Raw genomic sequence first — 16,456 nt, forward strand, 5'->3', positions numbered from 1 at the left:
GTCGCTGTCCAGCGACCCGCGACACGTGATCGCGCACCGCCTCCTCCGCGCCGCTGTCACGTGACCGCGCCCGCTCTATATAAGCTGCGCGCGGGCCCAACTTCGGCCTTTCCGCCCCGCGGGGGAGATGGAGTGGGGGCGCTCGGCGCGGCCTTGTCGGTGAGTGGCTGCGGGGCTTTCCCCGCTTGTGTGGGGCTCGAGTCGCTCAGGGGGGCAGCGTTGAAGCGCTCCGGGTGCAGGTTGGGTCCCGATGGGTGCTAGCAGGGGCGGATGGGGGTGGATTGGCCTCGCCGCGGGGCGGGGGGAGGCGGATGGGCCTCCCCGGGGCCCGCTCTGCGGCCTAGGCCGCTGGGGCGCCCCGAGGGGCCTGAGCCGAGCGGGGATCCTCGTTCCTTTCGGAAAGGGAATCCCGTGGAGCCTCAAGGGCCGTCGCCCCACATGCTGCGGGAAGGTCTGGGCTCGGGTTCGGCGGGTCACGGGTCCGGGGGGGCTCGTGTGGAAGCGCACCTGGAACACGCTGTGTGGGAGGTGCAGAGAGTAGGGTTAGGTTTCTGATTTTTTTTTTATGCCTACGGTAGGTTTTTAGGTTAAACTAGTTAGTTTTGTTTCACCCATTTTATACGTTTTATACGTTTTAACTACTTGCCAAGATTTAGCCATTTTGTACCAGGTAATGACGCGCAGGACTACTCCACCTGTCGACATAGAGTAGATAATCTGAAAGAATATTTTTTTAAAAAGAAAGGAATGCGAACTAAGCCGTCGATTGGGTAACCGATCGCAGAAGGGTGTGAACCCCGAGTCTCAAGACAGTGAGAAAGGCTGACGGGAACTCAGGTGATTGACAGTAGGAGATAAATACCCCGATTTCCGTAAACCTGGTGTGCTCCTCTTCAGGGACACACCCGACTCAGCTGACTCGTGTATTTTAATGAACTTAAGTGCCTTTGCTTCGAAGATTTGGTCCTTTGTTTTATCAGTGAACGGGTGTTTCTCACAATTTTGGGAGCTAGTTGCTGTGTGAGCTCTGGGATCCCTGAAACAAGGATAATCTGAGGGCTGGAGCACCCCTGCTATGAGGACAGGCTGAGAGAGTTGGAGTTGTTCAGCCTGGAGAAGAAAAGGCTCTGAGGGGACCATAGAGCAGCTCCCAGTAGTGAAAGGGGCTCCAGGAAAGCTGGGGAGAGGCTCTTGATCAGGGAGTGCAGGGATACAATGAGGGAGAATGAATTTAAATTGGAAGGGGGAAGATGTAGACTACGTGTTAGGAAGAAACATTCACGAGGGTGGCAAGGTGCTGGCCAAGGTTGCCCAGGGAAGGTGTGGCTGCCCCATCCCTGGAGATGTTCCAGATTAGGTTGGATGGGCTTTGGGCAGCCTGAGCCAGTGGGAGGTGTCCCTGCCCATGGCAGGGGGGTGGAACTGGATGAGTTTTAAGGTCTCTTCTAACCCAAACTATTCTCTGCTTCTGTATTAGGGTTAAGAATTGCCGCCTCCAAGTACTTGTGTTAACAAAATATTACGGTAGTTTGCTTCCATGTGCCTGCATGTGATGAAAACTATGTTGGTAGGGACATCTGAGAGGGTGATGAATGCCAACATATCTGAGCTGGGCATGGAATGGTACACAGTGCTGTACCTGGCATGGCTGAAACGCTGTGCAGCCTGCCTGAGCAGCCAAACTGAGCTCCTGGCGGTGGGCTGACCTTATTTATTACAAAAATTTAATTATTACAAAACTTGATTATTACAAAAATTAATGGATCATTTCTTCAATTTAGGATGCATCAACCACACTCCTCCGTCTTACGGCTTCAGAACAGGTAGGTATTACTGGTGTAACGTGGAGTTTAAATTGAGAAATAATGTGTAGGTACACTTGGAGAAACTAGCCTGGAATATTTTGGGAAGTTACAGGAGTAGTGTTTGTAATCCAGTAATTGCAGTGTCTCTTCAGGCACTCCTCACTACTCTGCTGGGAAAAGCCATGTCTTTCATGTACTGGGAAGGAAATGTGAGGTTCATGTTTTGAGCCGGTATAGTAATACTGGCCTCTAACCAGGCTACAATAGCACCCTAAATACATTTTTTCCTTGGTTACTGCTCTTTCGCTATCCAGTACCTTGTTGTTTGGAGGAAAATGCCTGATGCTTGTTTCATAAAGAGCCTGTAACTGGTGGATAACGGGAAGGGAGAGCCTATGATGGTTTCAGAGTAGTGGACAGAAGTGATTTCTGAAAACTGCATGCTGAGGCTTTGTTCTGTGTGTGGTGTCACTGCGAGAGGTATTTCTTGTCATCCTGCAGTGTTTCAAACCATTTTCTCTTCCAGAACCACTGCTGAATGTGGAGGATTGATGATGCTGCTTCAGAAGGTAAGAAGTGCTTCTTGAAAATTCAACATAAAATGGTCCTTAGTGTTAGTCCAGACAGTATCTTCTATTCTTATAACACCAGTAGGCAGAGTGTATTCCCTGAGCAGAGTTTTCCCTCTGTGCCGCAATGATGACACTAGGTTGCTACTCTTGATCAAGAGGATGATGAGCACATAACACCACCAGAGTTTTTCTCTGAGGCACAAGAACTTTGAGTTCCGCTTTATGTTTTGACTCCTGAATATACTGTTCATAAGCTTTTTTCTTTCAGGATTTCAGCTGTATGCTTGGAAGACTTGAAGGAGAAACGTGACCCGGTGAGAAGCATGTAGCCTGTGTAGAGGTTTCTTCACTGCGGCAGGAAGGGTGGGATGTGTAACATGGGAGGGAAGCAGTTTGGAATTAATGCCCACTAGAATGCAGAAACAGTTGATACTTGCTGGTATTGAACTCTAGAATATTTCTGTGTTTTATTTGATGAAATTCAATTTTTCAAAGCTGTTGCAAGAGGTGATGGCTTGGTACTGTTATCCCAGAGCAGATACAGTGATGATGGCATAGTTCAGCAGAATATCCTGTGAAGAACGTTTGTCTTTCGCTCCTATCTGATGTATCTTGCTCTTGTGACCTCTTGCTAGGAGTTGTAGGCTTGGCCGTGAAGGCTGAGGGAGTCTGATTTTTGTTTCTTTCTTTGCAGGCACAGGGAGATGAAGCTGTAAGCTGTGCAAGGTAAGTATCATGTAAAATGTGAATTTATATCCCTGATGTAGAAAAGGCTGTGATGATGACAGCATAGTTCAGCAGACAATCCGTGGTGAAAATGCTGTGACTGTCTTTCGCTCCTATCTGATGCAGCCTCCTGTGCCTTAGCCGAAGTGGGACAGAATTCCTGTGGGAAACTGGGGGTGCAACACGAATGTGTTTTGAAAATTGGTCTCAGGAGATCAGTAAATGGCCTCAATATTAAAAATCCTGTAGGATGAAGGGGAGGATAGAAGATAGGCTGTGCTGGTGAAATTTAAGCACAAACAGAGCAGAATAAATTTGCTGTTTCATTAACAGAACCTTGATTGACCTGCTGTTAGTGCTCTGGTTACTATAAGCGTTCTGTTGCTTTGCAGGCTGTCCCAGGCAGGACGCCCATGCCTCCTCCAGTGTGAGAAGCTTTCACCTGTTACTCCTGTTGAAGACATGATCTTCCTAATTAAAGGTAATTTAAAACTGGTTTTTGGATGTGTGCTCGGTTTGAGCTTGGGATTTTGCTTTTGGAGATAAGAGGATCTGTAAAAGTGTTTTGTTTGTGGAGAATCTGAAGCAAAGATGCTGGTACCCAAAGCCTTCCCTCGGGTCCCCTGTGCTTCACAATGAAACCAACAAGTAATTGTTTTGCCATGTTAATGATTTCTAGGATGATGGGACTAAATGGGGACGTGGCAGTACTATGAATTTAGGAGCTGAAATGCTTTTCCTGGCTAAGACCAACCAAGTTCACAGGAAATTCATGCTGCCAGGTTCTGCAGTTCAGAGCTTTGCTCCCCTCTGCAGTTTTGAGTTGAGGAGTTCCTCTGAAGGATGTGGAGTGCTGGAAGATGGCTTTAGGCCTGCGTCTGGAAGGGGGTGGCAGTGTTGCAGCATACTGTAGATGATGTTGAATCAGGTCTCTGATCCCAATGAGGAGAAAACTTGACTAAACACTGATACAGTATTTTGATGGAACTGTTCTTATGCTAAAACTTTTTGCTGAACCCTACGTAATGGAAATTTTCCTTTGCAGGCTTCCAGAGTGTTTCTCATTGTGATGTAAGTACTTGTTTTAACTTTGCAAGTATTAGCCTAAAAAAATATGCCTAGAGGCAGAGTACTTAAGCCGGGAGAGGGGCTCAAAAGGCTAGTGTTGGTGGCTGCATGCAATTTGTCAGAAGATAAAGATGCACAAAGAGCAAATTGCTGGGTAAGGCCTGGCCTTGACAGGCTGGTTTGTGCTTAACACTGCCTGTAAGCTCATGAAATTGCTTGGATAGCATTGTTCGTGTTCCCTCTTCCCCATAGCAGCCTTAGCCTAAAGCGATAGCTCTCCAGTGACTGACAGTGCGAGCTGCCTGTATGATGAGATGTGACTGCCTTGACTTCAGCCATGGAGGTCTGCAATTAGCTCTATCTGACTTCAGGCACTAGTCCAGGTTTCATCCTTGTCTGCTTGCTGGTGTGCTGTCCTGATGCTTTGCTTTGTTGCAGGGCTGGTACGGTGGAGCTGTGAAGTGGCGCAGTCGGTAGTCGTGCCAGCGAAGGTGAGTTTGACCAACATATGACTGGTCAGAGCTGTGTGACGGGCAGTGGGGACGTTACTAGAAGCCGGTCTCCAATTGGTGCAGCTGCAGCATTGAGCAGAAGCTTCTTTGAGGATTTTCTTACCTCTAACAGCAGATCAGAGGTTACCAGCAGCCTGCAGGGCTCACTTACCCAGCGTGCTAGGGATGAATCTTGTACTTTGTAACCAAAGACAATTGATAATATGCGATGATGGTAACAGTAATGGACAAAGGAGTTTCTGGAATTCTTATTGGGTCTCTAGAGTAGCACCAGAACCGGGCTGACGTTTGACTTCCGTAAGTCAATCTAGATTTGAAAATGGGAGAACTGCTGCATACTCTGACAGATGCTTCTTAATTGGACAGCTGCTTGTTCCTCAGTTGCTGTAAGACTTCTTTACTAAGGAATGTTAACTGCTTTCTGTAATTAAAAAGGAATAGTATAGACCAGTTGAAATATATAACTGCTGAGAACTTCAAGTCTATAGTTGGCGAGAGATAATGTGTGATAACCTGGCACTGCAGAGCTTGTGCTAACCAAAACCAGTGCAATTATTTGCTATTTAACTCTTACAGGCTAAATTTAGTGAGCTGCGGTGGGGAGTAGTGCTGATGAGCTTAAATAGTTTTAAGGAATGTGGTAAATTACTTGTCTCTGTGGCTAGATATGAGAGCTGGTAGGTGATGTGAATGAAGATGTGATTGGAGGTAAGGTCTGAAATGCTGAGGTCATTCCTCTTTGAAGAGAAACAAAAGTAACAACATGAAGCTTCTCCAAAGATGTACTGTTGGTGATGATTAATTCTGAGCAATGGGAATCTCTCTGAAAGAGGCTGAGGAGGACTCTTGCACTGAAACAGTACACGCGTTCAAACTAGCTTGCAACACTGCCAAGGAGAGTGTGTTAATAAAATTTCACTTTTTACAGAGTGAAGCTCATGGAGTTTGTATGAAACAAGACTAACTTATATCTGAGGTAAGTGTAGAGAATGTGAGATTTCCTAGTTACTGGAATACTGTGTTTGTGCTAAGTGTCTAGATAGTGGTACCTAAAACTAGTCCCAGAGTAGATCTGATTTATGTGCCTTTAATGTATTCTGATTCTCCCAGTCTCAGCTACAGTGGGAATAAACATGTGCTTGAAGCAAGAATGTAGTTCTTTGTAGTTCTGAATTAGACTTTAAAAGGAAGGCCTTTCTGCGCAGGTGCGCTGTGAAATCTTATGTAGAGTTTGTGTGAACAGAAGATGCGACCTCAGTGACTCTGAAAGCTGGTGTTTATTTTTATTGCTGGATGTCTTCACACGGTGGCAATAATAACAGAGCTGAATTGGTGGAGACCACTGAGCCAATCCAGTGCAGCTGATGTGGTACAGTTCTGTGCAGCAGCAGATAACTGTTACAACTGGATTCTAATGCATCTGGTTAGTCTGTCAGCTGACCCTTGCACTCTTAAATCAAAGAAGTAAACAAACCCAAAGCCCACCCTGTCTGCTGTGGTTGTCACTACTCAGTAATTTTCTGGTCTTGGTTATGCTGGCTGTACATGAATTTAAGGTCAAGTTTTAGATCATGGCTTTCCTAACTTTTCTCCAGCAGACTGGTTCTTACTTTTAAGAATGTTTTCCAGATGATTTCTATGGGACTTGTATTTTAGGTAGCAAAACACATTGAATCTAACCCTGTTAGGAGAGTATCACAAAGCAAGTAGTAGTTATGTACTTTTGCCCACATTCTTCCCGTGTTAGTAATTTTGTATTTCCCATTCCGTTTGTAAGCCCTGTATATCCTAGGTGGGTAGTGCAAGTTGAAGCTTGTGTCAGTTGCCAGCTTGAAATAAAATCAGCTTAGTGAATAGAATTTCATAGCTTAACTTGCATAAAGTGGTGGCTGGTATTCTGGAACAGCTTTTTCTCTTTCTCAGGAAAGGACTCTGCTGTCTGCAGCCTCACGAGGTAAGACCACACAGCAGAAATTCTGTTAAAAACTGGGAATATTTGTAGCCACTGATGAAATTTGATTCTGCCAAATGAATTACTGTGATTTTAAACTTTCCGTTCCACTTTTCTCTGAGGTTACAAAGCTGCTGTGGAGCTGTTAGCAGCTGTACTACTGCCTGTGTTAATTGTGTTTTCTTGCTTTAGGCGAGGAGGCAACATTACTACTGTATGAAGAACTGAGAAGGTGAGTGTCACTAGTAGCAAAACTTATCTGCTGGAACAAATGATGATAACCTCAGCTTGAACTCTCTCTCTGAGCAGAGATGAAAATCTAGGGTCTGACTTGTTCCCAGCAAACTTCTCGTGTGCTCATTTGGTGCCTAATAATTATGTCTGTCTTAATAGGTGGAAGACTGCAGAGTACTGATAATATGTGCATGAACCAGCACTAAAAATCCAAGTTTTTTCACTGCAATGGAAATGTTTGGTACTGATTGGAACCAATAAAAATGTGTAAACTCTACCTGTCATTGTGAACTGCTTTCTGACTTAAAAGAGTTTTAGGCTACCTCATAAAAGCTTCAAAATTTGGAGCAGGGACTAAACTAGTTTAAGTGCTAGTCCTGCAAGTGTCTTAGTTGGGTGTCAGATACTGCTGGGGGCAGACTGCCTTTGACCTGACCAATGGCAAGATTGGGACAAAGGTAAATAGCTGAAGTAGCAGTTAGTGTTTTGTAGGTCAGCTAAATGCTGCTCCTAGAATTACAGGCCACGACAAAGTCTGGTATTACGTGTTCAGGCGCAGATGATGCAGAGAATAAGTGTTCAAATTGGACACTTATCCCTTTTCTACTGGACTTGGTGTAGTCTGGTCTCTGGCATCAGTCTGGAGCCAGGCAGCATCAGTCTCCAAGAGGAGAAAGTCGAGTGGGGGATTTCAATACTACTATTTTCTTAAAAAGTAGTTACTGCTTATGAGGCACTGGAGCCTGCTCTCAGGTATTGTTGCTTCTTAAAACTTATTTATGGTAGTTATTTTTGTCTGAAAAGTTCATTTGATTTCTCCTGTATTTCAGTCTTGGGTTGATACCAGTATGGGAAAAGTCAGCTCTATGAAGAACTCATTCTCTAACACTTGAGCTATTGCTGAGGCACTTCTGATGAGAAATAACATTCAAACTGTTTTGTGGGAATGCTCTTCAGGTTATTAGTGTTCCTTAGAGCCTTTCAATAAGAGGAAAAGGCTTGCCATATCTCCCTCCCGCTCCTGCTGGTACAATCTAATTCAATTACATCTTTTAGAAAGAGCTGAAATCATTTTAGCCAGAGTAGTATTTTATCCTAGAGAAACTGAATTAGACAAGATGCTCTGTCCACGTGCAAATTAAATCCCTTCTGTGCTAAAGCAAAAGCCATTAATAAGGTCTGTTTTCATCCGGAGCTGATTAGTAATCTCTTAATACCCCCCTCCCCATATTACTTTTTAAAATACCACACTTCGTTGTGCCTGTTAAAGAGCTTGAAGGGACTGTCATAGCCTGCAGTGTAGAAGAAGTCTTCATGGAATGGTTGGCCTCTGTTTCTTAAGATTCTGGCCAAGGCTTCAGCTTCCTCAGTGTATTTCTCTGGGGAGGCAAATCCACCGAAGGACCTGGTAGAAGTGGAAAAGGGAAGGTGCTGGTTTTTGTTATTAAAGAATTATTAATATTTTGTTATTTTAGAATTAAAGCCCCTGATTTTTTGATTTTTCACGGAAGGAAATGGGAGTTGCAAAGTATGCGGTGTTTAAGCACTTCTTGTAGGTGTTGGGTAAACTGCAAAACTAGCTGGGCTTGCCGTTCTGTAAGCATTAGCAGACAGATTGCTGCCCCTGCAGAGAGGGCCTGTGTAGCTTTGGATGCTTTTCCTGTACTAAAGAACAGTCATGCAGGTTTTATGGGAGTTCATGGCTACATATAAAGGAGGTTAGAAGAGCGATTTAGGTGTTCTCTAGCACAAGATGTGCCAAAGAGGAGGATTCTGTGGGCTGCATTTCCAAAAACCTTGAAGTGGCAGCTGGAGCTTTTGGAAATTAAGGTGCTGAACAGCGGGATATATCCCCAGTTAAAGATCTGTGAGAAGGAGCACACCAGATTCCTGACAGTCGAGCCTCTTAGTCGCTGCCTTTGCTCGCCAGTGGTGCCAGTGCTGCTTACCGGACAAAGATTGCTGCTGCTTTCCGCTCTTCAATGAACACATCGGAGTCTGTGGGCTGTGGTGGGGAGTCCTGGTGTTCGAATGGCACAAAGAAGGAGATCTTGAAGTCTGTGCAGCCAGATTTTATCAGGCACGTCACTGGCACAGTCATATCGATTTTCATCTCTAGAGAGGAGACAAAAAGACTTCTCTAAGCTGCAAGAAGAGACAGTGCCTGAATGCTGCTGTAAAGCGTTATGCAGGGTTATCCCAAGGGCAGAAAGGGAAGCAGCCGTGGCTGTGATGTTCTATAATGGAGCCACAAGGGTAGTGGAGTGGAAAGTGAATCTGTGGCTCATCTGTCGTGTGCTATTCAGGTTTGCCCCCTATTTGTGCATCTTCACAACCAGGGCTCTGTACCTTTCTCGTTCTTCCCTTGGATGTAGTGGAAGAGTTTCCAGAAGCCTTGGCGCAGCGCCTCCTTCTGGGTCTCTCCCCTAATCACTGTGCTGACCCACTTGGCAGTCTCGTACTGACGCAGCTCATAATCTTTTGCCTGAAAGGCAGTAAAAGTTACAATAACCATGAGATGAACAGTGCAGATGACAGATCGGTAGCCTCTCTTTCCAACTCATCGTGACAGTGGTGTTGCAATTGGGTAATGCTGGGCACCCTCTTAGCTGCAGACTTTAGGTATTACCCTGGTGTTAAACAGCTTGATGCCTCTCTCATGAAACTGTTCTACTCTGGCTTAGGCTGAGCTCCTTAGACCTTATACATAGGTGTTCCTCTCCCTTCCCTGCGCATTTTGGTGTCAATGGTGCTACTTCCCAGCTCCTCCGCAGTCCTCAGACAATCGGGAGCGTGCCTTGGCTCTGCAGCACCCTGACTACAAAGGGCTCTGTACCCTGGGCCCTCAGCAGTTACCGTGGTCTCAGCTGCGCTCCACCGAGGGGACTGTAGATCCAGGGACAGAAACGTTTGCTTGAAGGACTTGATCATCTTGCCAGAGCTGAAAGGCAGAGACAGTTCATTGGCCTCTCTCCAATCAATGCGGTGTAGGTGGGCAGGAGAGCAGTAGGGCTCCTCTGCCTAATGACAATGCGCTTTTCCTCAGCCTCTGATCTCCCAACCTTTCAGTCTCATTTGCTGCACTGAAAAGTGATGGGAAAAGTTCATGCAAAACATGTGCTTTCTAAAAAGCAGGTGTCCCTGAAATTGTGAAAGGCCTGGGCTTCACTGCTTGTCCTCAGTGATTCTACAAGGGCTGAAATCCTTTTAGCCCTCCAGGAACCAACGGAGCACCCTGATTAAGAAGGTGCTTTCGCTGCTCCGTGGAGGGAAGGCATTTCTTGGCTGCCAGACAGAAGGCTGCGGTTCTGCAAGTGGCAGGTTTGTGGAAGTCCGTAAGTAAAGGGGGATTGAGAAGTTCAACCACTTTGCTCCTGGATGAAGAGGCATCGGTGGTGATGGGGACTCTGGTGTTGTCTGTGCCCATAACTTTATTTGGCCTCTGATAAGAGCCGATGCTTTTTTTTAAGGGTTTCAGCCCCAGGGGCAGCTCATAGTGCATAACCTACATCGTAAGAACAGCTCTCTATTGCATTACGATGTCCTTTGCTCTTCATATTGCAAAGACAACCTGTAGTTAGTTAGGCAGTTATCTTGATTTCTTAGATTATGGTGCATTGTCCTCTCAGAGTGTAAATGTAATTGCGTGTTTCTTGGGTAACAGGGCAAACTGAGTATTTTTCAGTCATCCACATGCTCAGCTGTTTATAAAGAAGCCTCTGCGCTGTCATTTCTAGTTTTTAAATGGGCTTTTAGTATCAAAGGTGCATTGATGCAATTTGGATATCTCCCACTTCCAGTCTTTAAGGTGAGTCATCTTTAAGGTGACATTTGTAAATGGCTATTTTGTACAAACCAGAACTGCCCTCAGCTGCCTGAATACCCTCTCAGCTGTTTCCATTTTCTTAGGACATGTAGGTCTCTGCTGGATACTGTTAATCCCCCCTCTGTACTGTGGTTCCAAGGTGACTACACGGGGTTTTCTCTTCGCAATCTATGAGGTTGAAAAGCTTTTACCAAAAAAAAACATCACCCAAAATAACCTGCTGGACTGTTTTCACTTAGAATCCCTAAAATGTGTAGTGCACAGAGCACTCGTGTCTGGAGCTTTTTGTAGCAGCTCCTTCCGTTGTCACCCGAGAGCGAGGGAAGCTCGGAACCATGCAGGAGGAGACTGGCACTGGGGTTAAGAGGAAGCCCTGTCCCCCTCCCTGTCCCCGCCTGAAGGGGTGTCACCTCCAGCAGCCTCTACTGGGGTGACTGTCACAGGGACTGCCGCGCGGTCCCTGGTGTACTCCAGAACACTCCAACAATCGCTTTGACAAATGAACAAAGCGTAGCAGTAAAGCGGGAATCCCATCATTTTGTTAGAAGCGAGCGTGAGTAATGATGCTGAGAATTCCTACAGTGATTTATTTTATCCATTGCGGTTTCAAAGGCAAAGATGGAGCTGCTTTGCTGTCATTTCACTTTCTGTTTCTCCTTCCTGCAACTTGATAGAAAACACATCGCTCCCTTTGTGTGTCACAAAGCGAGGAGCCCACGCTCCCCCGTTTCCACGCGTGCTGCTGTACGAGCTGGCTCCTTCCTGGTCTTGCCAATGCCAGCTCCTCCCTGGCACACCTTAACTGCTGCTTGGATCTCTTACAGCTCCGTCCTTTTTAATTTGGAGGCCACTACTCCATGTCTGAAACATTTTTGAATTACATAAATCGGTGCTTTTGGCGGGGGGGGAGGGGGCAAACAAATATTTACAGTTTAATTCATTTTTACGTCTACAGGACAGATGAAATTTGACTTTTCCGTCTGTTCTTATTAATGTTACCATAGGGTGTTTGGGCTTTTTCTGTAGCTGTTAACACGTGGGGCAAAGGCACGGAACGCACAGCGGGTGTCTTTACAGGTTACGCTGGTGCTGTAAGGAAACGTAGCCGGAATATGGCATTTCACAAGCCACTATTTATGTTAAGAAAGCGGAGAAAGTAGACATACTTACATTTTAAGCTGTTCTTGGCCTCCTAGGTATTGAAGTCTGTCCTTCTGAGGCTGCAGATGCTCACAAGTTGCTGCGTGTCGGTGTTTATTTTGGATTCCTCAAGCTCAGCCCCGCTGGAGGGAGATGCTGTTATGAAAGCCGGAGAGCTGTCGGCTGGTCCTGCTCCGGGTCCCACTGCTGAGCTCCCACGCAAATGCCGAAAGCCCCACCTCCTGCCCACGAGGGGAGATTGAGCCCAGTGTGCGATCGGGCTCCGTAAACAGTTTCACACGCTTGTGTAACTTCCCCTGGGTTCCAGGGATTTGCGCCTATTGATGTCAGGGTCAGCGGCAGGTTGGGAGCTCTCAGGAGAAAGAATCTCACACAAATCAGGTTCCCCCCAAACTTGGATCACACGAGAGCGATGGCACAGGGCGACGGCTTTTCCTTTACCCTTGGGGTGTGACAGGAGGTAAAAATCCTGGCTGCAAACTAAGCTGAGACCATCCTGGCGAGGTTCCTCTGGCGTGTTATGAAAGGCAGGCAGTGTTCTATAATGGCTGTCTGCTTTGGGTGGTGTTTGAGATTAATCGTCCCCCTTATCCCTCGGATATCTGCACAAAGGGGTTATACAGAGCTGCTGTGCAATTCTGCCGTGCCTGCGGAACACAAAGCAGAGCCGGACTCCTCGGGTAACCCGCTGCCGCTCCAGCCGCACCGCTGCAGTAGGGCAGAGGAAACTCCAGTCTCATTCGGAGAACGACTCCTACATTTGGCTGTGCAAATTCCTTGCAGCCAAATTCAGCCGAGCTCCCTGGGACACTGGAAATCAATCGCCGAGAATGACTTCTAACAGGAAACGTGCTTTGCTTGCAGAGAACTTCGTCAGGAGGCTGTGTAATACCCTCCTATTCGGAAATGGGGAAGGAAAAGCCCAAACCCGTGCCAAATCGCAGACATATGTGGAAAGCCAGGAAGCTTTCTGAAGCCGCTCTTCACGTGGCAAACTCATGGAGCCCCTTGGGACGCGCTGAGGCCTGGAATACGGGACTGGTTCTCTGCATGCTTTGTACCTTTAATTTGCAGAGCAGTCTTTCAGTCCTGCCTGTCTCCGGCTTGGGTCAAACGGGAGAACCTGCAGTGCGTTTTGGAGGAGCAGAAGCTGCTATTTCATGGTCGTTGCTCAGGAGCCGCAGGCGTGCGGAGGTGTGAGGTTAGCCGTTATGTTATTCTCTCACCCTAACCCTCCTGTCGAGTGTTTACCAGTAATTATTTTCTCCGGAGTAGAGAAGGCCATGTGAAAAACTTCCCGGCCACAGCAGTCTGGCAAACCTCAACGGATTTACCCCAATCACGAGCACGGAGAAGTATTGCCTTGAAAGAGGGGCAATTAATCTGTAGCCAACGGCAACCCCGCTGCGCATTCTCATTCTGCTTCTGAAGCAGAGGGGCCCAGAACAAATCCCCGGTTGGTTTGTATGTGTCCAACTGATCTTTCTGTCTCGGACAAAGAGCCAACTGTTCCTGGTGGAGTAGCCCGAGGTGGGAGAACAATCCTCAGTGTTTTCCTGAGAGGCTGTTTTCCAACACTCTTGTTTTTCACGCAGAAGTTCAGAGAACGTGTTGACAGTTGGACAAGACAGCAGAGCGGGCGTGAGGATGCGTCTTCTGTCCACAAGTCTATACATACCCAAACTGTACATAATTAATTAGATGGGTGGGAAAGTGTTATAAATACTCAATCAATCGTAATTTCTGCAAAAGATTGCTTTATTATATTTATATGGGAAAGCATTAGAAGCAAACAGCGCTGGGGAGTCTCCGCTCCACCAACAACGCACACCTAAGTCCGAGTTCTCAGTTCCTTTTCTATTATCCTGCAGGTCGATATTGTCCATGCGGCGATCTCCTTTTCATTTTCCTTATCTTCACTTCTGTACTTTGAACTCAGTTTCCTGCACGAGGTATCTTTCAGGTCGTTATCAAGTTAATCCGCAGTCTCCTGCTATTGTTCCATGCCTCCCTAGGGGGTCCTTACTCAGGCTCCGAATCATTCCAGCAAGCCTTCTTCCCTATCATCTGTAATGCTAATTCGCAGGTCGTGCACCAACAGGCGTTACATTGTGTTTTCTGGCACGAATTACATCTATATTCTTCACAAAAGGAGTGATGGAAGCTGACACAGTCTCACTGGTGTATACGGATAGGGGAACATCTGCGTACAATAACGCTGTATCTCTTGCCCTTTACACAGGAAAATAACGTGAAAGAACCGTTCTGGCACCTCGAGGTCCCGGTAGTTTGCAGAACGTATAGCGGGGAAGCTCGAGAGCGTACGTACACTGCTGGTTTGCGTGGTTGTACTGCACGGGGAAAAGCAAAACCGGGCGGTAATAAAGGCTCCCACTGCTTATATAAATACCAACTTCTCCTTCTACGCTCTAATGCAAAGAGTTGCTGCCCACAGAGCTGGAAATGCACTAATTGAGTCTCGAAGGCAGCCTGTGCCGCCTCTGTTTGATGCTTTATAGATCCATATGTCTGGGTCCTGGCTGGTGCTTTCTAGAACAGCCGACAAAGCAGTGTTTTTCTGTACTGTTGCCTTAAACTCGAGGAGCAGAGCTGAGGGCACAGGCACAGAAAAGGATGTGGTGTGTAACGGGGTTTTACTATTTTCAGCAGGGTCTTCGGGGCAGAACACCGTAACGAATTTGTACTTCAGTGCTGGCATTTCAATTCAGCAGCTTCCGTTGGAGGAGCACAAGGATGAGCCCGCGTTACGATCACTTGTGATTTCCATTTATTTACCTACGCTTGCCTCTAACAAACCCAGACACAAGACTTCAGCAAGGTGGTGTAAAGCAGAAATGCTTACATCTGCCCTTGGCAACGTGACAGTAGCTGCTGTCAGATTGATGCCGGTGTGTGCTAAGTTGCCTTTACCCCTCCAGGCAAGCGCAGACTGCTTTGCGCAAAAAAGGTGAGTCTTTTCCACTGACCTAATTGTGTCAGGATTGGAGAAACCTGGCAAAAATGCTTTGTTACGGTGTGGTTAATGATAACGTGGAGTTGTGTTCTTATCACTGACACGCGTGTAGCCTAAACTCATCTCCCAAAAGAAGCCTCTTATCTTCTTGCTCTAAAGAAAGAGAGCGCCTGCTAGCAGACTATTTTATAGCTTATTCTCGCTTCCAGCAAAGAAAATTAAGAAGCATAAGCATGTCATTTCCTAAGGAAGCGGCTGAATGTACTGTAATGCTGTTCTAAGGAGATTCCATGTTATTCTTTGCACTTTGTGGAAATGAAATCGCTGCCATAGCTGTGATAGGAGACCTTATGCACTACCCCCCGTGCTTTGTGTCAGCGCTCCAGTTTGGTACCATTGGACTGGATAAGTCATTTGCTTTCTGGAAATGCATATGTGGATTTTGTCTGTCTGCTTTTTGCCTGGTTCCAGCTATAATTTGTTTGTTACAAATGACAGATGAAGCTCTCGCGTCTCCCTTCTACCTGGAACGTTTGACTCACTGACAGCATTTCCTGAGATCTTTCTACGTGAGTGACTCCCGCTCACATCCAGCAATTGTGTGGAACATCCAACACCACTCAGAGCACTCTTTACTTGGCATTTTCCAAGACTTCTCTGCCTAAAGTCACAGTCTGGAATCATTCTACGTTTGGAGAACTAACCTTAAATTAATCTTTCTTTTCAGAAATATTTTTTTTTTGAAGAATAGCACCTGATTTTTGTTGTTTTCACTGATGAAACAGTCGCAGCCCTGAACCGGGGAGTGATGGGCTGGAGCAGCTCTGACATTTCTCAGAATGTCTCTAAACTACTCTAAGGTTTTACTCCCCCCTCGAGGCAGCTCTAAACCACTGTATACCTCTTTTAAATTGCTCTAAAAGTCCTTTAATCCTATCTAAATCTCTGTATTGCTGCAAGAGGCAATTGCCTCAAAACAGTTGTGGTTTACACAACTCGAAGTGGTCACTAAACCACTCTAAAACTCAGCCCTCAACAGCCACTAAATGGCTCTGAATATCTCTAACAATTTACCACCACCTTTAAAATGCCTTTAAACTTCCCATAACCAACTCTAAACATCTGAAAAATAGCCCCAAATTCCTCCAAAACTGCTAAAAGCACACAAAGCAGTTCTGAGGAGCTGTAGTACCCCTTTAAGGAGGGCGAGGGTCCTCTAAACCGAATTAAAGTCTTTACAAACCTCCTCTTAGCAGCTTTCACAGTTGTCTGATCTTACCTAGAACTCCTCTGGATTGATCTGAAGATCCCCAAATTTCCTTTGGGCCTCTTAAACGTCTTCAAGGGCGCTAAAACTCCTTGAATATGCTCTGAATTCCTCTAAAATACCACCAGACAGCTACAAAATGTCTCTGATGAGCTCTTAAAGAGCTGTTATTACAGCCCCTCAATTACACCTTTGAAAATCAAATATTTCACTGGTTCTAAGACACTCCAGGGTGCCCCTGAACCAGTCTGGACTTCTATAAACAGCTCCAGAATACCTCTAAAATGCACTACACAGCTCTACAACACCTCTAAACACCTCTGAAACTCTTCTAATCAGCTATAAATTCCTCTAAAACCT

The 16,456-nt window shown here is 46.2% G+C and overlaps 1 protein-coding gene, 1 long non-coding RNA gene and 6 other non-coding genes across 9 annotated transcripts; 7 read left to right on the forward strand and 1 right to left on the reverse strand.

Annotated features, from left to right (window-relative positions):
* Window positions 1-23: 23 nt before the first annotated feature.
* On the forward strand, window positions 24-7,145 carry LOC128852849 (uncharacterized). Of its 2 annotated transcripts, XR_008450934.1 has the most exons (11): window positions 24-159; window positions 1,782-2,374; window positions 2,646-2,691; window positions 3,072-3,103; window positions 3,496-3,584; window positions 4,149-4,174; window positions 4,610-4,662; window positions 5,612-5,659; window positions 6,607-6,637; window positions 6,827-6,866; window positions 7,028-7,145. It is a non-coding gene; the product is annotated as an uncharacterized LOC128852849 (long non-coding RNA). The 2 variants fall into 2 exon arrangements; XR_008450935.1 differs by having other exon boundaries at window positions 5,889-7,145.
* LOC128852970 (small nucleolar RNA SNORD74) lies at window positions 1,540-1,617 on the forward strand. The gene has a single exon (XR_008451140.1). It is a non-coding gene; the product is annotated as a small nucleolar RNA SNORD74 (small nucleolar RNA).
* LOC128852976 (small nucleolar RNA SNORD75) lies at window positions 2,196-2,256 on the forward strand. Its single transcript, XR_008451146.1, has one exon. It is a non-coding gene; the product is annotated as a small nucleolar RNA SNORD75 (small nucleolar RNA).
* LOC128852971 (small nucleolar RNA snR60/Z15/Z230/Z193/J17) lies at window positions 2,913-2,991 on the forward strand. Its single transcript, XR_008451141.1, has one exon. It is a non-coding gene; the product is annotated as a small nucleolar RNA snR60/Z15/Z230/Z193/J17 (small nucleolar RNA).
* Window positions 3,145-3,235, forward strand: LOC128852972 (small nucleolar RNA snR60/Z15/Z230/Z193/J17). Its single transcript, XR_008451142.1, has one exon. It is a non-coding gene; the product is annotated as a small nucleolar RNA snR60/Z15/Z230/Z193/J17 (small nucleolar RNA).
* Window positions 5,467-5,545, forward strand: LOC128852964 (small nucleolar RNA SNORD79). The gene has a single exon (XR_008451134.1). It is a non-coding gene; the product is annotated as a small nucleolar RNA SNORD79 (small nucleolar RNA).
* LOC128852969 (small nucleolar RNA SNORD47) lies at window positions 6,684-6,759 on the forward strand. The gene has a single exon (XR_008451139.1). It is a non-coding gene; the product is annotated as a small nucleolar RNA SNORD47 (small nucleolar RNA).
* Window positions 7,146-7,290: 145 nt separating the features above from the next.
* On the reverse strand, window positions 7,291-12,014 carry HEBP2 (heme binding protein 2). The gene is made up of 5 exons (XM_009560121.2): window positions 11,865-12,014; window positions 9,725-9,809; window positions 9,218-9,353; window positions 8,818-8,983; window positions 7,291-8,273 (listed from the first exon to the last, which is right to left on the reverse strand). The coding sequence occupies exons 2-5, from the start codon at window positions 9,797-9,799 to the stop codon at window positions 8,099-8,101; spliced, it is 552 nt and encodes a 183-aa protein (XP_009558416.1). The 5' UTR covers window positions 9,800-9,809; window positions 11,865-12,014; the 3' UTR covers window positions 7,291-8,098.
* Between the last annotated feature and the right edge of the window lie 4,442 nt (window positions 12,015-16,456).

This window comes from Cuculus canorus, chromosome 8 (genome assembly GCF_017976375.1).
Source record: "Cuculus canorus isolate bCucCan1 chromosome 8, bCucCan1.pri, whole genome shotgun sequence".
In the NCBI taxonomy this organism is placed as follows: domain Eukaryota; kingdom Metazoa; phylum Chordata; class Aves; order Cuculiformes; family Cuculidae; genus Cuculus; species Cuculus canorus.